General features: G+C 41.3%; 1 protein-coding gene and 1 non-coding gene across 3 annotated transcripts in view; one reads left to right on the top strand and one right to left on the bottom strand.

Moving 5' to 3' along the window:
* nbas (NBAS subunit of NRZ tethering complex) overlaps positions 1 to 18,968 on the bottom strand; it is a 261,417-nt gene that overhangs the window by 145,223 nt on the left and 97,226 nt on the right. For both annotated transcript variants that reach the window (XM_043677491.1, XM_043677501.1), the window contains exons 29-30: positions 15,025 to 15,127; positions 7,132 to 7,361 (exon numbers count right to left, since the gene is read on the bottom strand). In XM_043677491.1, coding sequence (XP_043533426.1) covers positions 7,132 to 7,361; positions 15,025 to 15,127 — 333 coding nt within the window. The remainder of the gene's footprint in view (positions 1 to 7,131; positions 7,362 to 15,024; positions 15,128 to 18,968) is intronic.
* trnai-aau lies at positions 2,202 to 2,275 on the top strand. The gene has a single exon. It is a non-coding gene; the product is annotated as a tRNA-Ile (tRNA).

Below are 18,968 nucleotides of genomic sequence, written 5' to 3'. Positions count from 1 at the left end.
GGTTTAGATGGAGAGGAATTTGTTAAGTGTGTACAAGACAATTTTCAGAGAAGGTGCAAAACTTGACCTACTCTTGGGAAATAAGGCAGGGCAGTGGGGGAGCACTTTGGGGCCAGCGACCATAATTCTATTCGTTTTAAAATAGTGATGGAAAAGGATAGACCAGATCTAAAAGTTGAAGTTCTAAATTGGAGAAATGCCGATTTTGATGTATTAGACCAGAACGTTCGAAAGCTGATTGGGTCAGATGTTCGCAGGTAAAGGGACGGCTGGAAAATGGGAAGCCTTCAGAAATGAGATAACGAGAGTCCAGAGAAAGTATATTCCTGTCAGGGTGAAAGGAAAGGCTGGCAGCTATAGGGAATGCTGGATGACTAAAGAAATTGAGGGTTTGGTTAAGAAAAAGAAGGAAGCATATGTAATGTATAGACAGGATAGATCGAGTGAATCCTCAGAAGAGTATAAAGGAAGTAGAAGTACACTTATGAGGGAAATCAGGAGGGCAAAAAAGGGGACATGAGATAGCTTTGGTAAGTAGAACTAAGGAGAATCCAAAGGGTTTTTACAAATATATTAAGTACAAAAGGGTAACGAGAGAGAGAATAGGGCCCCTCAAAGATCAGCAAGGCGGCCTTTGTGTGGAGCCGCAGAAAATGGGGGAGATACTAAATGAGTATTTTGCATCAGTATTTACTGTGGAAAAGGATACAGAAGATATAGACTGTCGGGAAATAGATGGTGACATCTTGCAAAATGTCCATATTACAGATGTCTTGAAACGGGTAAGGTGGATAAATCCCCAGGACCTGATCAGGTGTACCCTAGAACTCTGTGGGAAACTAGAGAAGTGATTGCTGGGCCTCTTGCTGAGATATTTGTATCATCGACAGACGCAGGTGAGGTGCCGGAAGACTGGAGGTTGGCTAACGTTGTGCCACAGTTTAAGAAAGGTGGTTAAGGGCAAGCCAGGGAACTATAGACCAGTGAGCCTGATGTCGGTGGTGGGCAAATTGTTGGAGGGAATCCTGAGGGACAGGATGTACATGTATTTGGAAAGGCAAGGACAGATTAGGGATAGTCAACATGGCTTTGTATGGGGGAAATCATGTCTCACAAACGTGATTGAGTTTTTTGAGGAAGTAACAAAGAGGATTGATGAGGGCAGACCGGTAGATGTGTTCTATATGGACTTCAGTAAGGTGTTCGACAAAGTTCCCCTTGGGAGACTGATTAGCAGGGTTAGATCTCATGGAATACAGGGAGAACTAGCCATTTGGATACAGAACTGGCTCAAAGGTAGGAGACAGAGGGTGGTGGTGGAGGGTTGTTTTTCAGACTGGAGGCCTGTGACCAGTGGAGTGCCACAAGGATCGGTGCTGGGTCCTCTATTTTTTGTCATTTACTGCGAGGTGCTGCATTTTGGGAAAGCAAATCTTAGCAGGACTTATACACTTAATGGTAACACTCCGAGGGAGTGTTGCTGAGCAAAGAGACCTTGGGAGTGCAGGTTCATAGCTCCTTGAAAATGGAGTCGCAGGTAGGTAAGATAGTGAAGAAGGCATTTGGTATGCTTTCTTTTATTGGTCAGAGTGCTGAGTACAGGAGTTGGGAAGTCATGTTGTGGCTCTACAGGACACTGGTTAGGCCACTGTTGGAATATTGCATGCAATTCTGGTCTCCTTCCTATCAGAAAGATGTTGTGAAACTTGAAAGGGTTCAGAAAAGATTTACAAGGATGTCACCGGGGTTGGAGGATTTGTGCTATAGGGAGAGGCTGAACCGGCTGAGGCTGTTTTCCCTGGAGCACGGAGGCTGAGGTGTGACCTTATAGAGGTTTACAAAATCATATGGGGCGTGGATAGGATAAATAGTCAAAGTCTTTTCTGTGGGGTCAGGAGGTCTAGAACTAGAGGGCATAGGTTTAGAGTGAGAGAGGAAAGATATACAAGAGACCTACAGGGCAACTTTTTCACACAGAGAATGATATGTGTATGGAATGAGCTGCCAGAGGAAGTGGTGGAGCCTGGTACAATCACAACTTTTAAAAGGCATATATGGGTATATGAATAGGGAGGGTTTGGATGGATATGGGCCGGGTGCTGGCAGGTGGGACTAGATTGGGTTGGGATATCTGGTTGGCATGGATGGGTTGGACCGAAGGGTCTGTTTCCATGCTGTACATCTCTATGACTTAGTCGGTTGGTTGGTTATCTCAGCTGGTTGGAGCGTGGTGCTAATAACGCCAAGGTCGTGGGTTCAATCCCCACACTGACTGAGTGTCGGGCTGAGGTGTGTCAGCCAGTGAGGTTTGCAGTACGGTGTCAGGGTTGGTGATTGCTTTTGTGGGCGGCACGGTGGCTGAGTGGTTAGCACTACTGCTTCACAGCACCAGGGACCCGGGTTCAATTCCTGCCTCGGGCAACTGCCTGTGTCTGCGTGGGTTTCCTCTGGGTGTTCTGGCTTCCTCCCGCAGTCCAAAGATGTGCAGATTAAATGAATTGGCCATGCTAAATTGCCCGTAGTGCTAGGTGGATTAGTCGGGATAAATAAAGGGGGTGGGTTTCTCTTCGGAGGGTTGGTGTGGTCTTGTTGGGCCGAAGGGCCTGTTTCCACACTAGGTATTTAAACATCTAAACAGTATCTAGACTGTAATTAGGCTCACCATCACCCTCTAAAGTACAATTAGGAATGTCCAACAAAGGTCAATCTTACCAGCAATGTTCACATGGCTTGGATAGGAAAAGAATATTGTATGAAAGCTGTTGTTCTAACTTCAACAAACATGTTAAAAGTGTTGTATCTCCATAAACCTTCTAGTTCTTTGGAATACTGCTCATGGACAATTGTAAAATAGTAAGCAAAACAAACTGGCCAAAAAGAGAAGGCAAAATATTGTTTGAAACACCTTTTATTCACCATGTTGTCTTGTGTATGCTGAGGAGATGTAGTACTAGAAGGAACATTTCTCATATTATAACAAAAACATTTGGAAAAAAAATTAAAAACATCCAATTGTTGGCAGTGATGGCAGATTCAGAAAATTGTTTTTATGAGCAATTAAATCACAAGTCATTTGCTTGTTGAGTTCATGTATTATCATGTGACTAATATCAAAGTGCAAAGAGTTTTCCTAGTCTCCTGAAAAATATTAATCTTTCAACCAGCACGACAAAAAATGACATGGTTTTACACAACTTGGCAGCTGTGTGTGTTCCATAATAACGTGACAATAAATCAAATGTAATTAACTGCCCGTGGGATGCTGATTTTACAAATACAAGATTTTTTCTTTTCCTTTACTACCTTAAAAGGAGAATTGATCAGCCCTTGACTACAGCTTTTGAGTTCATTCACTCTAATTCTTGAGCTAGCGCATTTTATCCAAGACATGTTCCTTAAAATCATCTTCCTACTATCTTTGACACTACATCAATACAGTCAACTATCTATCCTCAATGCAGGTTAGGATGATGATAAATGGTCACTCCGCCAGATAAAGAAAGGAGCTCTAGCTGAAGCTTGTGAAATTTTATAATTTCTCAGTGGCATTTAACCCTACTACAGGAAGGATATTATTAAATTTGAGAGGGTGCAGAAAGGATTCACCAGGCCATTACCAGGAATAGACGGTTTGAGTTATAAGGAGAGGCTGGATAGACTGCAACATCTTTTCACTGGATTGTAGGAGGTTGAGGGGTGACCTTATAGAGGTTTATAAAATCACGAGGACATGGATAGGGTGAGTAGCAGAAGTATTTGCCCTCGGGTCAGGGAGTTGAAAACTAGAGGGGCTTTAATAATAAGAGGAGAGGAGAGAGATTTAAAAGGAGCTTTTTTGCAGGGGGAGTGGCTTGTACATGGAATGAACCGCCAGAGGAAGTGGTAGGTGGAGGTACAGTTGAAATATTTTAAAGATATTTGGACTTGTACATGAACAGGAAAGGTTAGAGGTATATGAGCCAAATGCAGGCAAGTGAGACTAGTTTAGTTTGGGAAGCTTGGTCAGCGTGGACAAGAGTCCGTTTCCATGCTATATAAATCCACAACTTAGCCAACTAGTTACATATCCTCTCTATTCTGTAAGAAACAGAGAGAAATAAAGTAGAATAAAAGAAAGATGAGGAAAGACACAGATGATAACAGATGATGTGAGTGAAACAGATGTAATAACAGAAATCAAATTATACTGATTATGCAATAATTTATAAAAATGTAGAGGGTCTTTATAAATTAAATCTCAGCTCAGTTTTATGATAGTCACCTATTATTGACAAATGTAAATTCCTATCTTCAAATGGGCATAGTTAAACTCAAGCTTCCATTTTCAGAATCATTTGTTAGTCCTAACCTCTATAATTTGAGTAATACAATTACACTATTGCATGACTTTCTTTCAGCAAGTTGCAACATTATCTCTAAAATTACATTGCAAACACCCACAAAGATTTTTTCAATAGAAAACCTATTTTTAGCAATTACACTACTTTCCTGGAATATCCATTAGTCCTGTAGGCAGTGTTATTTATAATGTTAAAACCTGTCTCAATCATATTAACTTCAATGCCCAGCAGTGAAGCTCCATTTTCACTCTGTACCTGAGCACCTGTCTGCACATTATTACAAATCGATAGTACTGAGGTGCAGAATATGTGCAGCAAATAAAAGCCAATTTAACAAGCTTCATAAATCTAGCTTTCTTATTCCTAATCAATTGTAAACATCCAGGTTCATCTGTGCCTCAGTTGCCTCTTAACTCCTCCCAAGGCCATAAGAAACATGGAGGAGAAAGTGAGGTCTGCAGATGCTGGAGATAGGAATGAAATAGGAATAGGCCATTAAGAATGCTCCATTCTTTTACAAGATCATGGCTGACATAATTGTGGCTGTAACTTCACTTTGCCACCTACCCCCTCATAATTGGAGACTCTCCTGTAGATCAAGAAAGCACCCAACTCCATCTGGAATATATTCAATAGCTGAACATCTATTGCTCTTAGAAGAAATGAATTCTAGAGACTGACAACCATCCAAGGGATGAATTTCTTTTCTCAACTTTGTCTTAAATGGGAAGCCTCTTATTTGAGATTCCCTTACAAGGAAGGATATCCTCTCGGCATCTATCCCGTCAAGGTTCCCGAGAATACTTTATTTCAATAAGATAATCTTTGATTCATCCTAAATCCAATTAGCACCGGCCCAAGTTGCTCAACTTTCCTTCATAAGATAACCACCTCATCCTATGAATAATAAACCTCACCGCTGGAGAGAAATTGACTGTAAAGTATATTTTTCCACCAAGCCCAGAGGAACTTGGATTTTCCATTTTTTTGTTATGAACTGTAATATCACTTCTCCAGTACAGCAGTACCTTAAAGCTCATAACAAGACTGAATTTTATTCCAATGTGCCCCATCAGGAAATAATTTTATTAGTTTAGTCTAAAGCAAACTTCTCAGCAGGATAGGTGGAAAGAAGGGTGTTATTCAATCTCATACAGGATAGAAAATCTCACTCGATTATGTGTATTCGAGGCAGGCAACACGTGCCAGTTGAGGGTACAGCCAAAGACCACCCTGTAGAGTGGCAGACCATCCGCACACTTTATTGCTTTCTCGAAGATTTTTTTTTAAATTTAGAAGGACACCTTATTGTGTTGAGTCGTCCTCCCAGCACTTAGCATGAACTGCAACCAAGTGCTCCCATGAAGCTAGAAGGCCTCTAATGAATTCTTCTGCATGAAGGGCTAGCTACCTCTGTCATTTGACAGAAAAGTCATCTCCATGCCAACGAAGAGGTCGACCACTGAGCTTTGATGTAAAAACAAGTTCACTCCTATTTCCTGCCTCCTCGGCAAAAATTCAACTCTGGTGCTTAGCATTGCTTTTTCCTTCTTGAAAAATTCTTAATCTTAATTTAGTTTGGGGTAAATTATGTGAACGCAATTAAAGTTAACACTTAATTTGATGGGGGCTTTGGAACTATTAGGATGTGCATGCAGCCTTTGGGGGTTATGTGGCTCACTTAGACAAAAGGTTTGACTTATTGCATGCTACACCACATTCATTTTTCTGTATAAGAGGTACTATCTTCCATGCAATCACCTACCTGGAAGTTTACTGCAGGAGAAGAAGGTGGTGGTGATAACATGACTGACACTTCATGCTGAACATTTTTAGACTGATACAAATATTTTAGTTCATTTGTAGCAGCTCTTCTGGCATCAGCAGCACAAAATGAACTTTAGCAACTCTCATGGCACCAAGTTATAATGACATTATACAAAGATTGGTTTTCTTAAAAACCGAAAGAACTGCGGATTTAATAAATCAGAAACAAAATCAGAAGTTGCTGGAAAAGCTCAGCAGGTCTGGCAGCAACTGTGAAGAGGAATCAAAGTTAACGTTTCGGGGCCAGTGACCCTTCCTCAGCACAGGTTCTGAAGGGTCACCGGAGTCGAAACGTTAATAGACAATAGATGCAGGAGTAGGCCATTCTGCCCTTCGAGCCTGCACCGCCATTCAATATGATCATGGCTGATCATTCCTAATAGTATCCTCTTCCTGCCTTATCGCCATAATTCTTGATTCCACTATCTTTGAGAGCTCTATCCAACTCTTTCTTAAATGAATCCAGAGACTGGACCTCCACTGCCCTCTGGGGCAGAGCATTCCACACACCCACCACTCTCTGGGTGAAGAAGTTTCTCCTCATCCCTGTCATAAATGGTCTCCCCCGTATTTTTAAGCTGTGTCCTCTGGTTCGGCACTCACCCATCAGTGGAAACATGTTTCCTGCTGCCAGAGTGTCCAATCCTTTCATAATCTTATATGTCTCAATCAGATCCCCTCTCAGCCTTCTAAACTCAAGGGTATACAAACCCATTCGCTTCAGTCTTTCAGTGTAAGGTAATCCCGCCATTCCAGGAATTGACCTCGTGAACCTTGCTGCACTCCCTCAATAGCCAGAATGTCTTTCCTCAAATTTGGAGACCAGAACTGCACACACTAACTTTGATTTCTCTTCACAGATGCTGCCAGACCTGCTGAGCTTTTCCAGAAACTTCTGGATTGGTCTTCACATTTGTGTTTCAAAACAAAAACACAAATAAATATATCTGTAAAAATAAATTACCTGGCCAAATCCATGCAATTGTCAGTTAAGGTGGCTGATGAGTTAAAATATTCTCTCGCTGCAGTTAGAACCAATTCAATACTTTTCTCATAGTTGACCTTGGACTGTATCTTGCTTCTGGAAGTAGCACTAATGGGAGGATCAACAGATACACTATTACAGTGCATCATTTGCCCAGCCAAACGGATATTCTCCAAACGATTAGAACATAGTAGGCTCTCGGTGAATATCTAAAAATTGAAATATCTGGTCACATTCAGAGTTCTGGTTCCAAGAATGACAGATCCATAAATTTATGCTCTTAACCTTGAAACATGTGGGGACTCTTTTTTTGACAAGATTGTAGTGGTAGCAATATGGTTACAAAGCAATAAAGTTAATATTAAGGTTAATGCCCTTTAGTCCGAAGAATCCACCCCAGTCTTCAATTCATTGTCTATTTATAAATCTAAAATAATCTATTTGACACCCATGATAATGGATAATTGGCAGCAACACCTTATTGAAATCATACTTAAAAATAATACTGAGAATTTCAAATTAGGTGACTTATTAAGGAAAGTGGAATGCATTCCCAACTTTGCACAACAGGCAGCTCACTTTCACTGCCCACTCCAGACAAGTGGAAATGGCAACTACTTATGTTAAATCTGAAAATCCATTGTCAATCGCTACCCGAAATATTGCAGTCAGGTTAAATGTTTAAGTAACCACCAAAAATATTTAGAATCTTAATATCTTCAAAGTGATTTTTTTGCCAGCCAAGGTGAATGGGATGCTGTTCAAAGGCTGCATTGTCTGGGATGGTGCTGAGTTTTATTTCAGTGCTATGGGAACCTCACTCATCCATGCAAGTACAGTGAATTCCATCACACTCCCAGTTTGTCTCTTTATATGCTACAGTATTAATTCATAGCATTGAAGAAGGGCTTATGCCCGAAACGTCGATTCTCCTTCTCCTTTGATGCTGCCTGACCTGCTACGCTTTTCCAGCAACACATTTTTAAGCTCTGATCTCCAGCATCTGCAGTCCTCACTTTCTCCTATTTACGTGGCTAGTCCAGTTAGGTTTCTGGTAATTGGTAACCCCAAGATATTGATGGTGAGTGATTCAACAATAGTATTGCAATGGAATGTCAAGGAGAAATGCTTCCACTTTCTATTATGGCAGATGATCATTGCCTAACATTTTTGTGGTATAAATGTGACTTGCGATTTACTAATCTAAACTTGAACATTCTTCAGTCTTGCTGCATGCGGGCACAAACTGCTTCCTTATCAGAGGAATTGCTAACGGAACTGAACTCCACAATCATCAGTAAACTTTCCCATTCCTTATGGAGGAGGGAAGGTCATTAATGAATCAACTGAAGCCAGATGAGCTTAGAATACTGCCCTTGGGATTGCCTGCAGTAATGCCATGAGACAGAGGTGATCAGCCTTTAACAACTACAATCAATCGTCATTTGTGCTAGGAGCGCTTGAGGAAATTGAGCCTCAGTATCATAAACTTCAATTTTGTGTGGGGATTCTTCAGGTCAAACCCCATTAAATATTTCCTTGGTATCACTGGCAGTTATTCATCTTTCCTGAAACTTTTCTCTTTCGACCATGAGCCTGGAACTCAGTGACTCTAACAAATCGAATATCAGTGAGCAGGTTATTTCTGATTAAGGGCCACATGGTGCCATGTCCATCACAGCCTCTGTTCCTGATGTGCGGCAATTGGTTGGACTGGATTGATCCTGCTTTTAAAGATTGGACTTGCAGTTTGGCATTTTTCAACCTTGGCAGCTAGATTCAAGTACCATAACTCTACAGGAACAGATTGGTTACAGATGTGACTAGTTTTGCACGGTATATCATTAGTTCAATGCACTCAGGGACCATACACCTTACTGCATCCAGCCAATCAGTTGTTTTTTGATATCACATGGAGTGAATCAACAAGATTCACTGATGCTGGGGACCTCAGGAAAATGTTGAGATAGAACACTCACTTAGAACAGATGACTGAAAATAACCCAATGGTTTCAGTATCTTCTTTTTCACTCATGTGCTAAGGTCTCCCCTCATTGAACACAGTCACGTTCATGGAGTCACTTCCTCTTAAAAGATATTTAATTTTCTCTCAGCATTAATGACTAGTTGCAACAGATCTCCACGACTTTACCTGGTCTTTTCATTGTGGGACTGCTTAACTCTGCCTACAGTTTGCTGCTTCTGCTTAACACGCAAGACATCCTATGTTGTGAGTTCACCAGAATGCTATCTGGTATTCTCGATACTGCCTCTTCAATACACATCTTCATAGAATATGCATTGGTCCCTTAGCTTGATAGCCCTTTAGGCTTGGTAAAATGAGGGGCTACGAGGCAACAGGTTGCAGTTATTGACAATTCATTTGCTCCTGGCTTCATGGCTCTTCAGTACTGGGTTGTTAGATCTGTCCTAAATCTATTCCAGTTATTCGAGAAATTGTGCATATGACTAAGGGAATCCTCAGTATGACGGGACTTCGTTTTCACAAGAATTGTGTACTGTTCGCTCCAATCTGTATAGTCCAGGACAGATTCATCTGTCACAGTTAGGTGAGGGAGGATGGTTCAAGCTTCCTCATGTTGATTCGCTCACCATCTGCCACAAGCTCAGTGTGGCAGCTCTCTTTCAGGACTGAGCCAGTACATCAGCAGTGACAGAGCTTAGTGATGAACATTGAACTCTCCCATTAAGCTAAAGAATGCTGGAGAAACTCAGCAGGTGTGGCAGCATCTGTGAAGGGAGAAACAGAGTTAACAGTTCAAGTCCAGTACAATCCTCCTGAATTCAGTTCAACTCTGATTTCAAGTTGTTAATTGTCCCAACCCAAAGGACATTCCATTCTCTTGTTCACTTCAATGTTACTTCCAAATGCTCTTCAACATGGTGGACTATTGGTACATCAACTGGTTTTTAAAAATGCATTAATGGGATATAGGCTTCACTGATTGAGCCATGTGGGTGGAGCTAAGAAATAAGAATGGGATAGTGATGTTATTGGGGTTGTACTATAGGACCCCAAATAATCAATGGGAATCAGAGGAACAAATACGCAGGGAAACTGGGGAGACTTGCGGGAGCAATACAGTTATCATAGTAGGGGATTTTAGTTTTCCTAACATGGACTGGGACCGCCAAAGCATTAAGGGCTGAGATAGGGTGGAATTTGCGAAATGCGTTTCGAAAAGTTTCCTCAAGCGTATACAGTGGGTCCAACTCGGGAAGGGGCAAAACTCGACCTACATTTGGGAAATAGGACAGGATAGATGACGGAGGGGACAGTAGGGGAGCAAGTTGAGACTGATGACCATAGTTCTATTAATTTTAAAATAGTCATGGAGAGGGACAGAAATGGTCCACAGGTTCTAGTTCTAATCTGGGGCAAGGCGAATTTTGATGGAATTAGACAGGAGCTTGCAGAGGTTGATTGGAGTAGTTTGTTTGCAGGCAAAGGAACCTCTGGCAAGTGGGAGGCTTTTGGAAGTGTGATAGCTAGAGCAGTCAAGGTCTATATGTCCTATGAGGGTGAAGGGAAAGGTTGGCAGGAATAGGCAACCCTGGATGACGAGATATTGAGGCTTTGACCAGAAAAAGAGGTGTGGCTCAGGTACAGGAGGCTGCGATCAAGGCATTCCCTCGAGGTATACAGGAAATACAAGAGTTCACTGAAAGAGAAAATCAGGAGGTCAAAAAAGGGGGCGCAAGATTGTATTGGCTGAGAAAGTTAGGATAAGTCCAAAGAGATACTTTAAGTATACTAAAGGAAAAAGAATAAGTAGAGAGAGAATAGGGTCCCTCATGGACCAAAGAGGACATGTATGTGTAGAACCACAGGAGATGGGCAATGTTCTCAATGAATATTTCTTCTGTGTTTACCAGGGAGAAAGACATGAAGACATGGGGAAGTTAGTAGTGAGTTCTTGGAGACAGTCCACATCACAGTAGAGGAGGTGCTGGATGTATTAGAATGTATGAACGTGGATACATCTCCTGGCCCTGATCAGATATATCCACTGTAGGAGGCAAGAGAACAAATTGCGGGGGCCCCGGCTGATATTGTCACATCATTGTTAGCCACCAGTGAGGCCCCGGAAGACTGGAGGGTAGCGAATGTTGCGCATTATTCAAGAAGGGCTGCAAAGAAAAGCCTGGGAAATATAAACCAGTAAGCTAGTGCCTGTGGGCAATTAATTTGACAACAAACTGAGAGATAAGATACACGTGCATTTGGAAAGACAGGATTTGATTAGGTGTAGTCTGCATGACTTAGAGTGGGAGATCATGCCTCACAAATTTGTTAGAGTTCTTGATGAAGAAGTGCCCAGGAAGGTTGATGAGGACAGGGCGGTAGACGTAGTCTATATGGATTTCAATAAGGCCTTTGATAAGGTTCCACATGGTAGGCTACTCTGGAAAGTTAGATTGCATGGAATCTAAAGATAGCTGGCAAATTGGATTCAAAAATGGCTTGATGTTTGGATGCAAAGGGTAATAGTGGAAGGATTTTTGTTGGACTGGAGGCTGTTTGCTATTTATATCAATGATTTGGATGAGAATGTACAAGGCACGATCAGTAAGTTTGCAGATGATACTAAAATGGGTGGTATTATGGACAGTGAGGAAGGTCATCAGAAATTGCAGCAGGGCCTTGTTCAGCTGGGGAAGTGGGCCAAGAAGTGGCAAATGGAGTTTAATGTAGAGAGCATACAGCAGAGAACAGGCCCTTCAGCCCACAATGTTGTGCCGACCAATGATCCTCATGTATGCACCCTCAGATTTCTGTGACCATATGCATGTCCAGCAGTCTCTTAAATGTCCCCAATGACCTCGCTTCCATAATTGCTGCTGGCAACGCATTCCATGCTCTCACAACTCTCTGTGTAAAGAACCCGCCTCTGACTTTCCTCCAACCAGCTTAAAACTATGACCCCTCGTGTTTGCCATTTCTGCCCTGGGAAATAGTCTCTGGCTATCGACTCTATGTCTCTCATTATCTTGTATATCTCAATTAGGTCCCCTCTCCTCCTCCTTTTCTCCAAAGAAAAAAGTCCGAGCTCAGTCAACCTCCCTTCATAAGATAAGCCCTCCAGTCCAGTCAGCATCCTGGTAAACCTCCTCTGAACCCTCTCCAAAGCATCCACATCTTTCCTATAATAGGGCGACCAGAACTGGACGCAGTATTTCAAGTGCGGTCTAACCAAAGTTTTATAGAGAGGTGTAAGGTTTTGCATTTTTGAAAGTCAAATCAAGGTCGGAGTTTCATGGTGAATTATAAGACCTAAGGAGTGTAGTGGCAAATAGGGATCTTGAGTTCAGTTTCACAGTTCTCTGAAAATAGAGTCACAGGTAGACAAGGCAATGAAAAAGGCTTTTGGCATACTGGCCTTCATCAATCAGGGCACTGAGTATATAAGTTGGGAAGTTATGATGTAGTTATACAGGACACTGGTGAGACAATATTTGGGGTAATGTGTTCAGTTTTGGTCACCTTGTTATAGGAACAATATTACTAAACTGGAAAGAGTGCAGAAGAAATTTATAAGGATGGTGCCTGGACTCAGAGATCTGAGTTATAGGGAGAGGTTAGACAAGATTAGACTTTTTTCTTTAGAGTGTATGAGACTGAGGGGGGACTTATATATGAGTATAAGGTCATGAGAGGATGGATAAGGTGAATGCACTCAGTCTTTTTCCCAGGGTTGGGGGAATGGAGGACTAGAGGGCATCAGTTTAAGGTAAGAGGGGAAAGAATAAAAGAGAACCTAAGGGGTAACATTTTTTACACAGAGTAATATGCATATGGAATGAGCTGCCAGCAGAAGTGGTTGAGGTGGGTACATTAACAATATTAAAGAAGCATTTGGACAAATATATGCTTAGGAAAGGTTTAGAAGGATATGGGCCAAGTGCAGGGAAATGGGGTTAGCTTGAAGGGACATTTTGGTCAGCATGGACTAGTTTGGGCCAAAGGGCGTTATAACTCTATGACTATCTATTGGCTGTCCTTGTTGACCTTGAGAAGATGGTAGCGAGTGACCTTCTTGAACTGTTGCAGATCATTTGACATAGGTAGACCCACAATGCTGTTAGGGAGGGAGGGAGTTCCAGGATTTTGACCCAGTAACAATGAAGGAATGGCGATGCGTTTCCAAGACAGAACGTTTGGAAAATGCTGTCCAAGGTGCTTTGATGAACTGCTGTAGTGCATGTTGTTGACAGTACATACTGCTATAGCTAAACATTGGTGATGGAGGGAGTGAATGCTCGTGAATGTGCTGTGAATCAAGAGCGTGGCTTTGTCCCAGTGGTTACAGCTTCTTGAGTGTTTTTGTAGCCACACTTGCTCAGGCAAATAGGAGACTAATCCATCACATTCCTGACTTGTGCCTTGTAAACAGTGGACAGGCTTTGGGACGTAAGGTGGTGAGCTGCTTGCCACAGGATTCCTAGACTCTGACCAGAATGGTGAAGATGAAAACTCGCAGCAGCTTTCCTTATTCATGTTTGATCTGATTTCATAAGATATCACAGGGTCCAGAGAGAATACCGAGAACTCCTAGGGCCACCCCTTCATGCTTGTTATCTTTCAGATGGTGACGGAGGAGTCTGGGACATTGACATAATTCTGAAAGTCAAGGCCTTGCATTTATTCGTCTCGTACAGTCCTCTCAATTTGGCACAAGTTCACGGATGTTAATGCTGATCGTGCTTTTGTGGTATCTAATGCTTAAGTTGGTGCTACATGAATTGTCCAATTTTACTCTTATTTGATTTTATCTCAGCGGTTTTGATATAACGGAGTGGCACGTGAGACCAGTATCAGAGGTTGTGGACCTGAATGAACGAGGCTGAAGCCAGTTTTTAATTGCAGATTTAATTAACAGAACCAAGTTATTCTAATGCTGAGTTGGATTTATACTCATGTCTTCAAATTAGTAGTCCTGGCTCCAGGATGACTGGTCTAATGACAAATGTTCTGCACCAATTTATCTTTCTAGACAGTGAACATATATTTTTATCTATAGTTTTAATTTTGGCCTATTTATTCATTAATGACAAGATGATTTCGTTATTTTAGAAGAATATATTTCACTTGCTTTCTTACTGATCATGTATTTAAATATTTCCCATTGCATCTTATTTTTCAATTTATCTTTCCTTATTCCATTCTCTTTCTCTGAAAATTAACATTTTTTTGAGATTTACTATTTTGGTCTTCAATTTCCTTTTGTCTCCCTCAATTATTTTCAGTCTGTCCTTTTCAATTGCAAATTTGCATCTTTTTCAGTCAAAGGTTTACAAGGGAACAAATGTATAATTCTATTTCATGCATTTCAAATATAATGTTGCACATTGTAAAATTCATAGGGACAAAATAAACAAATGCCAACACCGTACAGAGTATGAACTTGTGAATTAGAATGTGATTTTCTACAAAATAATAATAATATTGTCTGGAAACAATGAAGTGTTTATTTTTCAAAACCAAAACTGAATTACATTCAGTAGAGGTAAGAGTATGTAAAACAGTTTGCAAATAAACATGATTTTATTTATTGAACCCTCATATACAAAATGACCTTCCCACTCAGAAACTTGATTACGTGAAAGGCTATGTCAATAGAATGATAGCCTGACTGTGAAACCATGCATCGGATACATCCAAAATCAGGTGGAATAGAAGGGGAAAGCTGAGTCTTTAAAGAGCAAGTAACAATTCAGATTTGAGATTTAAGTTCAGATCCAATTAAATCTTTCTTCGCTTCCGAATATTTGTTAAGCAAGCACATTTATTGGGATCTGTTCAAACACTTTCATTCTTATCAAGTCGGAACTGGAAGAAAAGAAAAGTACCTCGCAGCAGATATTGAAGTCCAGACAATTGTATACAGAACGCTGCATTTCCAAAAGATCTTGAAGCAAGCCTCGCCACTCACTTTCACTTACAGGTGGGTTCCTGATTAAGAGAATTTAAGATTACATTACCCAATAGATTAAGAAGTTTTATTCCTGATCACATGGAGGGAAGCATGCTCCTCTTTTTGGTTATTTGGGCACAAAGTTACAAGTAAAAACCTGACTTTAACTCAACATTACCATTTCTCCTTGCAGTGAAATGAATGGCAATATTCCAATGATTCAAGTGATTGAAAAGGGCATTGAGCTTTACCATTCAGCTCAGTAGGACTGAGCGTTCGACAAGATTACCCATGGGAGACTTGATTTCACACTTACCTATGCAATCATAGCCAGAGCAACTTCAGGACTGGCTTATCCTTCCTACCTACACTGACTCATCTACATAAAGTCAACTGAAGATCAGGGTCCATCTGATGCTGGCAACAACCCTCCATCTCGCCACTATTGATGTGGTGTTGGAAGATCGTCTTGGATAAGCTGGAATCTTGTTCAGTTGAACATCTGGATGGTAAAGTTACATTTAGCCCCAGCATGAAGTTTATATCCTTGCCACCAATTACATCTTTTCACAGCATTGGCATCCTATTTTACTACATTTTCTACTACAAGCAGTGCCTATGTCCACCTGCATAACATGTCCTCCCCTGCCTCAGCCCACCTGTTATTCAAACACTCATTTGTGCTTTTGCAACCACCAGAACCAACAACTCCAAAGTTTTCTTTGCCAGTCTCCATCATTCTGCCTCCAGAAATTTCAATTCACCAAAAACTCTGCTGCCCAAATTGTATCTTCCATAAATTTCTAGTCATTCATTAACCTGCTTTATATCGGATCAGAAGTAGGCTATTCAGCCAATGAAGTCTGCTGTGCCATTCAAGTGGATCATGGCTGGTAACCTACCTCAATGCTACTTTCCTACACAATCTCTATATTTCTTGAAGTTTTTAGGCTTCAGAAACTTATTGATTTTGTCTTGAACATGTTCAATGATTGATCTTTGCAACAACTTAACTGGGAAGATGGACTGCTGATAATCATAATGGAGAAAGTGAGGGCTGCAGATGCTGGAGATCAGAGCTGAAAATGTGTTGCTGGAAAAGCGCAGCAGGTCAGGCAGCATCCAAGGAGCAGGAGAATCGCTGTTTCGGGCATGAGCCCTTCTTCAGGCATGAGCCTGAAGAAGGGCTTATGCCCGAAACGTCGATTCTCCTACTCCTTGGATGCTGCCTGACCTACTGCACTTTTCCAGCAACACATTTTCAGCTGCTGATAATCATATACCACTTTCCCACAAACTACCCCAAAAATTTTACAAAATTCCAATTAGACCATCAAGATGAACAATATGCCTAACTGACTGCCATCACGACAAAAGCAATTCACACCAGATTTTGTCATCAACAGAAAATAGCTTTATTTATTGAAGCACAGTGAACTTTAACAAAAACAGAGAAAAGAAAGGATATCTAATCTGTTATTACACAACCTGAAACTTCAAAGACTACAAATACACACAATTCTAATTAAGGCAGACAAAAGGACAATGGTTTACATCGGTACTAGGGATGGAAAATGATACAAACAGGGTAATGACATTCCAAAGATCAAAAGTCTAGTTTTAAAGATTGGGTTACATTGTTTTTCTGACGTGATTTTTCACACAGATGAAAGCTGTAGTCTGTAAGGTGATGGTCATTCTTTGATCAGATTGTTGAACAGGTAGAATCAATATTTTTGTTTTAGAGATCTAAGTTTTCTTATTTTTTACTGTATTTTGAGAGTGAGAGAGAGCTCGACAGACAGAGAGATGGATGCTTTTTAATTGTAGGCTCTGGAAGTTTCCCTCCACACTGAGTTTCTTTTAAAACCACAAGGACGCTTAACTAAAGGGTTGTTGTCAAGCAATATTTCTTTAAATCAAAAGAAGATTGATGAGGGCAGAGCAGTAAATGTGATCTATATGGACTTCAGTAAAGCGTTCGACAAGATTCCCCATGGGAGACTGATTAGCAAAGTTAGATCTCTTGGAATACAGGGAGAACTAGCCATTTGGATACAAAACTGGCTCAAAGGTAGAAGACAGAGGGTGGTGGTGGGGGGTTGTTTTTCAGACTGGAGGCCTGTGACTAGTCGAGTGCCACAAGGATCGGTGCTCGTCCCTCTACTTTTTTGTCATTTACATAAATGATTTGGATGCGAGCATAACAGGTACAGGTAAGTTTGCAGATGACACCAAAATTGGAGGTGTCGTGGAGAGCAAAGAGGGTTACCTCAGATTACAACAGGATCTGGACCAGATTGGCTGAGAAGTGGCAGAAGGAGTTTAATTCAGATAAATGCGAGGTGCTGCATTTTGGGAAAGCAAATCTTAGCAGGACTTATACACTTAATGGTAAGGTCCTAGGGAGTGTTGCCAAACAAAGAGACCTTGGAGTGCAGGTTCATAGCTCTATGAAAGTGGAGTCGCAGGTAGATAGGATAGTAGAGAAGGCGCTTGGTATGCTTTCCTTTATTGGTCAGAGTATTGATGGAGCATCGGAGGTTGAGGGGTGACCTTATAGAGGTTTACAAAATTATGAGGGGCATGGATAGAATAAATAGGCAAAGTCTTTTCTGTGGGGTCGGGGAGTCCAGAACTAGAGGGCATAGGCTTAGAGTGAGAGGGGAGAGATATAAAAGAGACCTTAGGGGCAACTTTTTCACGCAGAGGGTGGTACGTGTATAAAATGAGCTGCCAAAGGATGTGGTGGAGGCTGGTACAACTACAACATTTAAGGGGCATTTGGATGGGTATATGAATAGGAAGGGTTGGAGGGAACACTGGCCGGGTGCTGGCAGGTGGGACTAGATTGGGTTGGGATATCTGGTCGGTATGGACGGGTTGGACCGAAGGGTCTGTTTCCATGCTGTATGACTCTATGACTCTCGCGGCTGCTCAGTCTCATTCTCTCTCTCGCTGCTTCAGAAAACATTATATCATCCAGCTCAAAAAGTATGTAGTATCTGATTTCAAACTATAAATCTCACCTGGCATTTCAGTTGTAGCTGTCCAATTTCCATTTTGATTTATAGTTCCAAAAGAAAACGTGTTGCTTTACAACTTCCATAGTTCTCGGAGGTAGAAAATTCCAAGGAATCACGTCCTTCTGAATGAAGAAATTCCTCCACATCTCGGTCATACATGGCCTATCGCTTAACCTGAAATTATGTTCTCTGGTTCTAGCCTCAGCAGTCAGGGGAAACATATCAGCTATATCCACCTTGCCACAAGTTGCAAGAATTTCCTAGGTATTAAATGATGTCACTTTTCTTTGTTGAAGTTCTATGGAAAACAGACCCAGGATCTTCAAGCTCTTTTTAAAAAACAATCCACTTATCCCTGGGATTGACCTGTTGAATCCCTATTGCATTCTCAACGTAACATCTCCTTAGTTCAGAGTACCAAAATAGTACAAGCAGATGAGATCTACCAAGGCTCTATAAAACTGTAGCGAGATATCTTTTTTCTTGTACTCAAATCTTCTTTCATCTGAGGCCAACGTAGCACTCGCTTTACTAATTGTTTGCTACACTTGCATGCTAATTTTAAATCACTCAAAAACAAACACACTCAGGTCCGTGTGAGTATTGTAACCAGTTACTCACACTGGAAACCTTTGCGCGTACCAGGTAGAGATGATGAAATCTTCCCTCAAGGATATAAAACCCAATTACCCAAGCACTGAAAGCATAAATACATCCTGGTCAAGATCAAGGGCCTCCAAACAGAATAAAGTTGCTTGTGCATTTGAAGGTGCACTGATTACCAGCACAGAGAAATGGCAAACTTCAAATTTACTCTGAATCAGATTGGCATGATTTATGGAAGTACATGGGA

The sequence above is a fragment of the Chiloscyllium plagiosum genome, chromosome 3, assembly GCF_004010195.1.
Source record: "Chiloscyllium plagiosum isolate BGI_BamShark_2017 chromosome 3, ASM401019v2, whole genome shotgun sequence".
NCBI lineage: Eukaryota > Metazoa > Chordata > Chondrichthyes > Orectolobiformes > Hemiscylliidae > Chiloscyllium > Chiloscyllium plagiosum.
The sequence above is the reverse complement of the archived record's forward strand: the minus strand, read 5'-3'. Positions and strand labels throughout refer to the sequence as shown.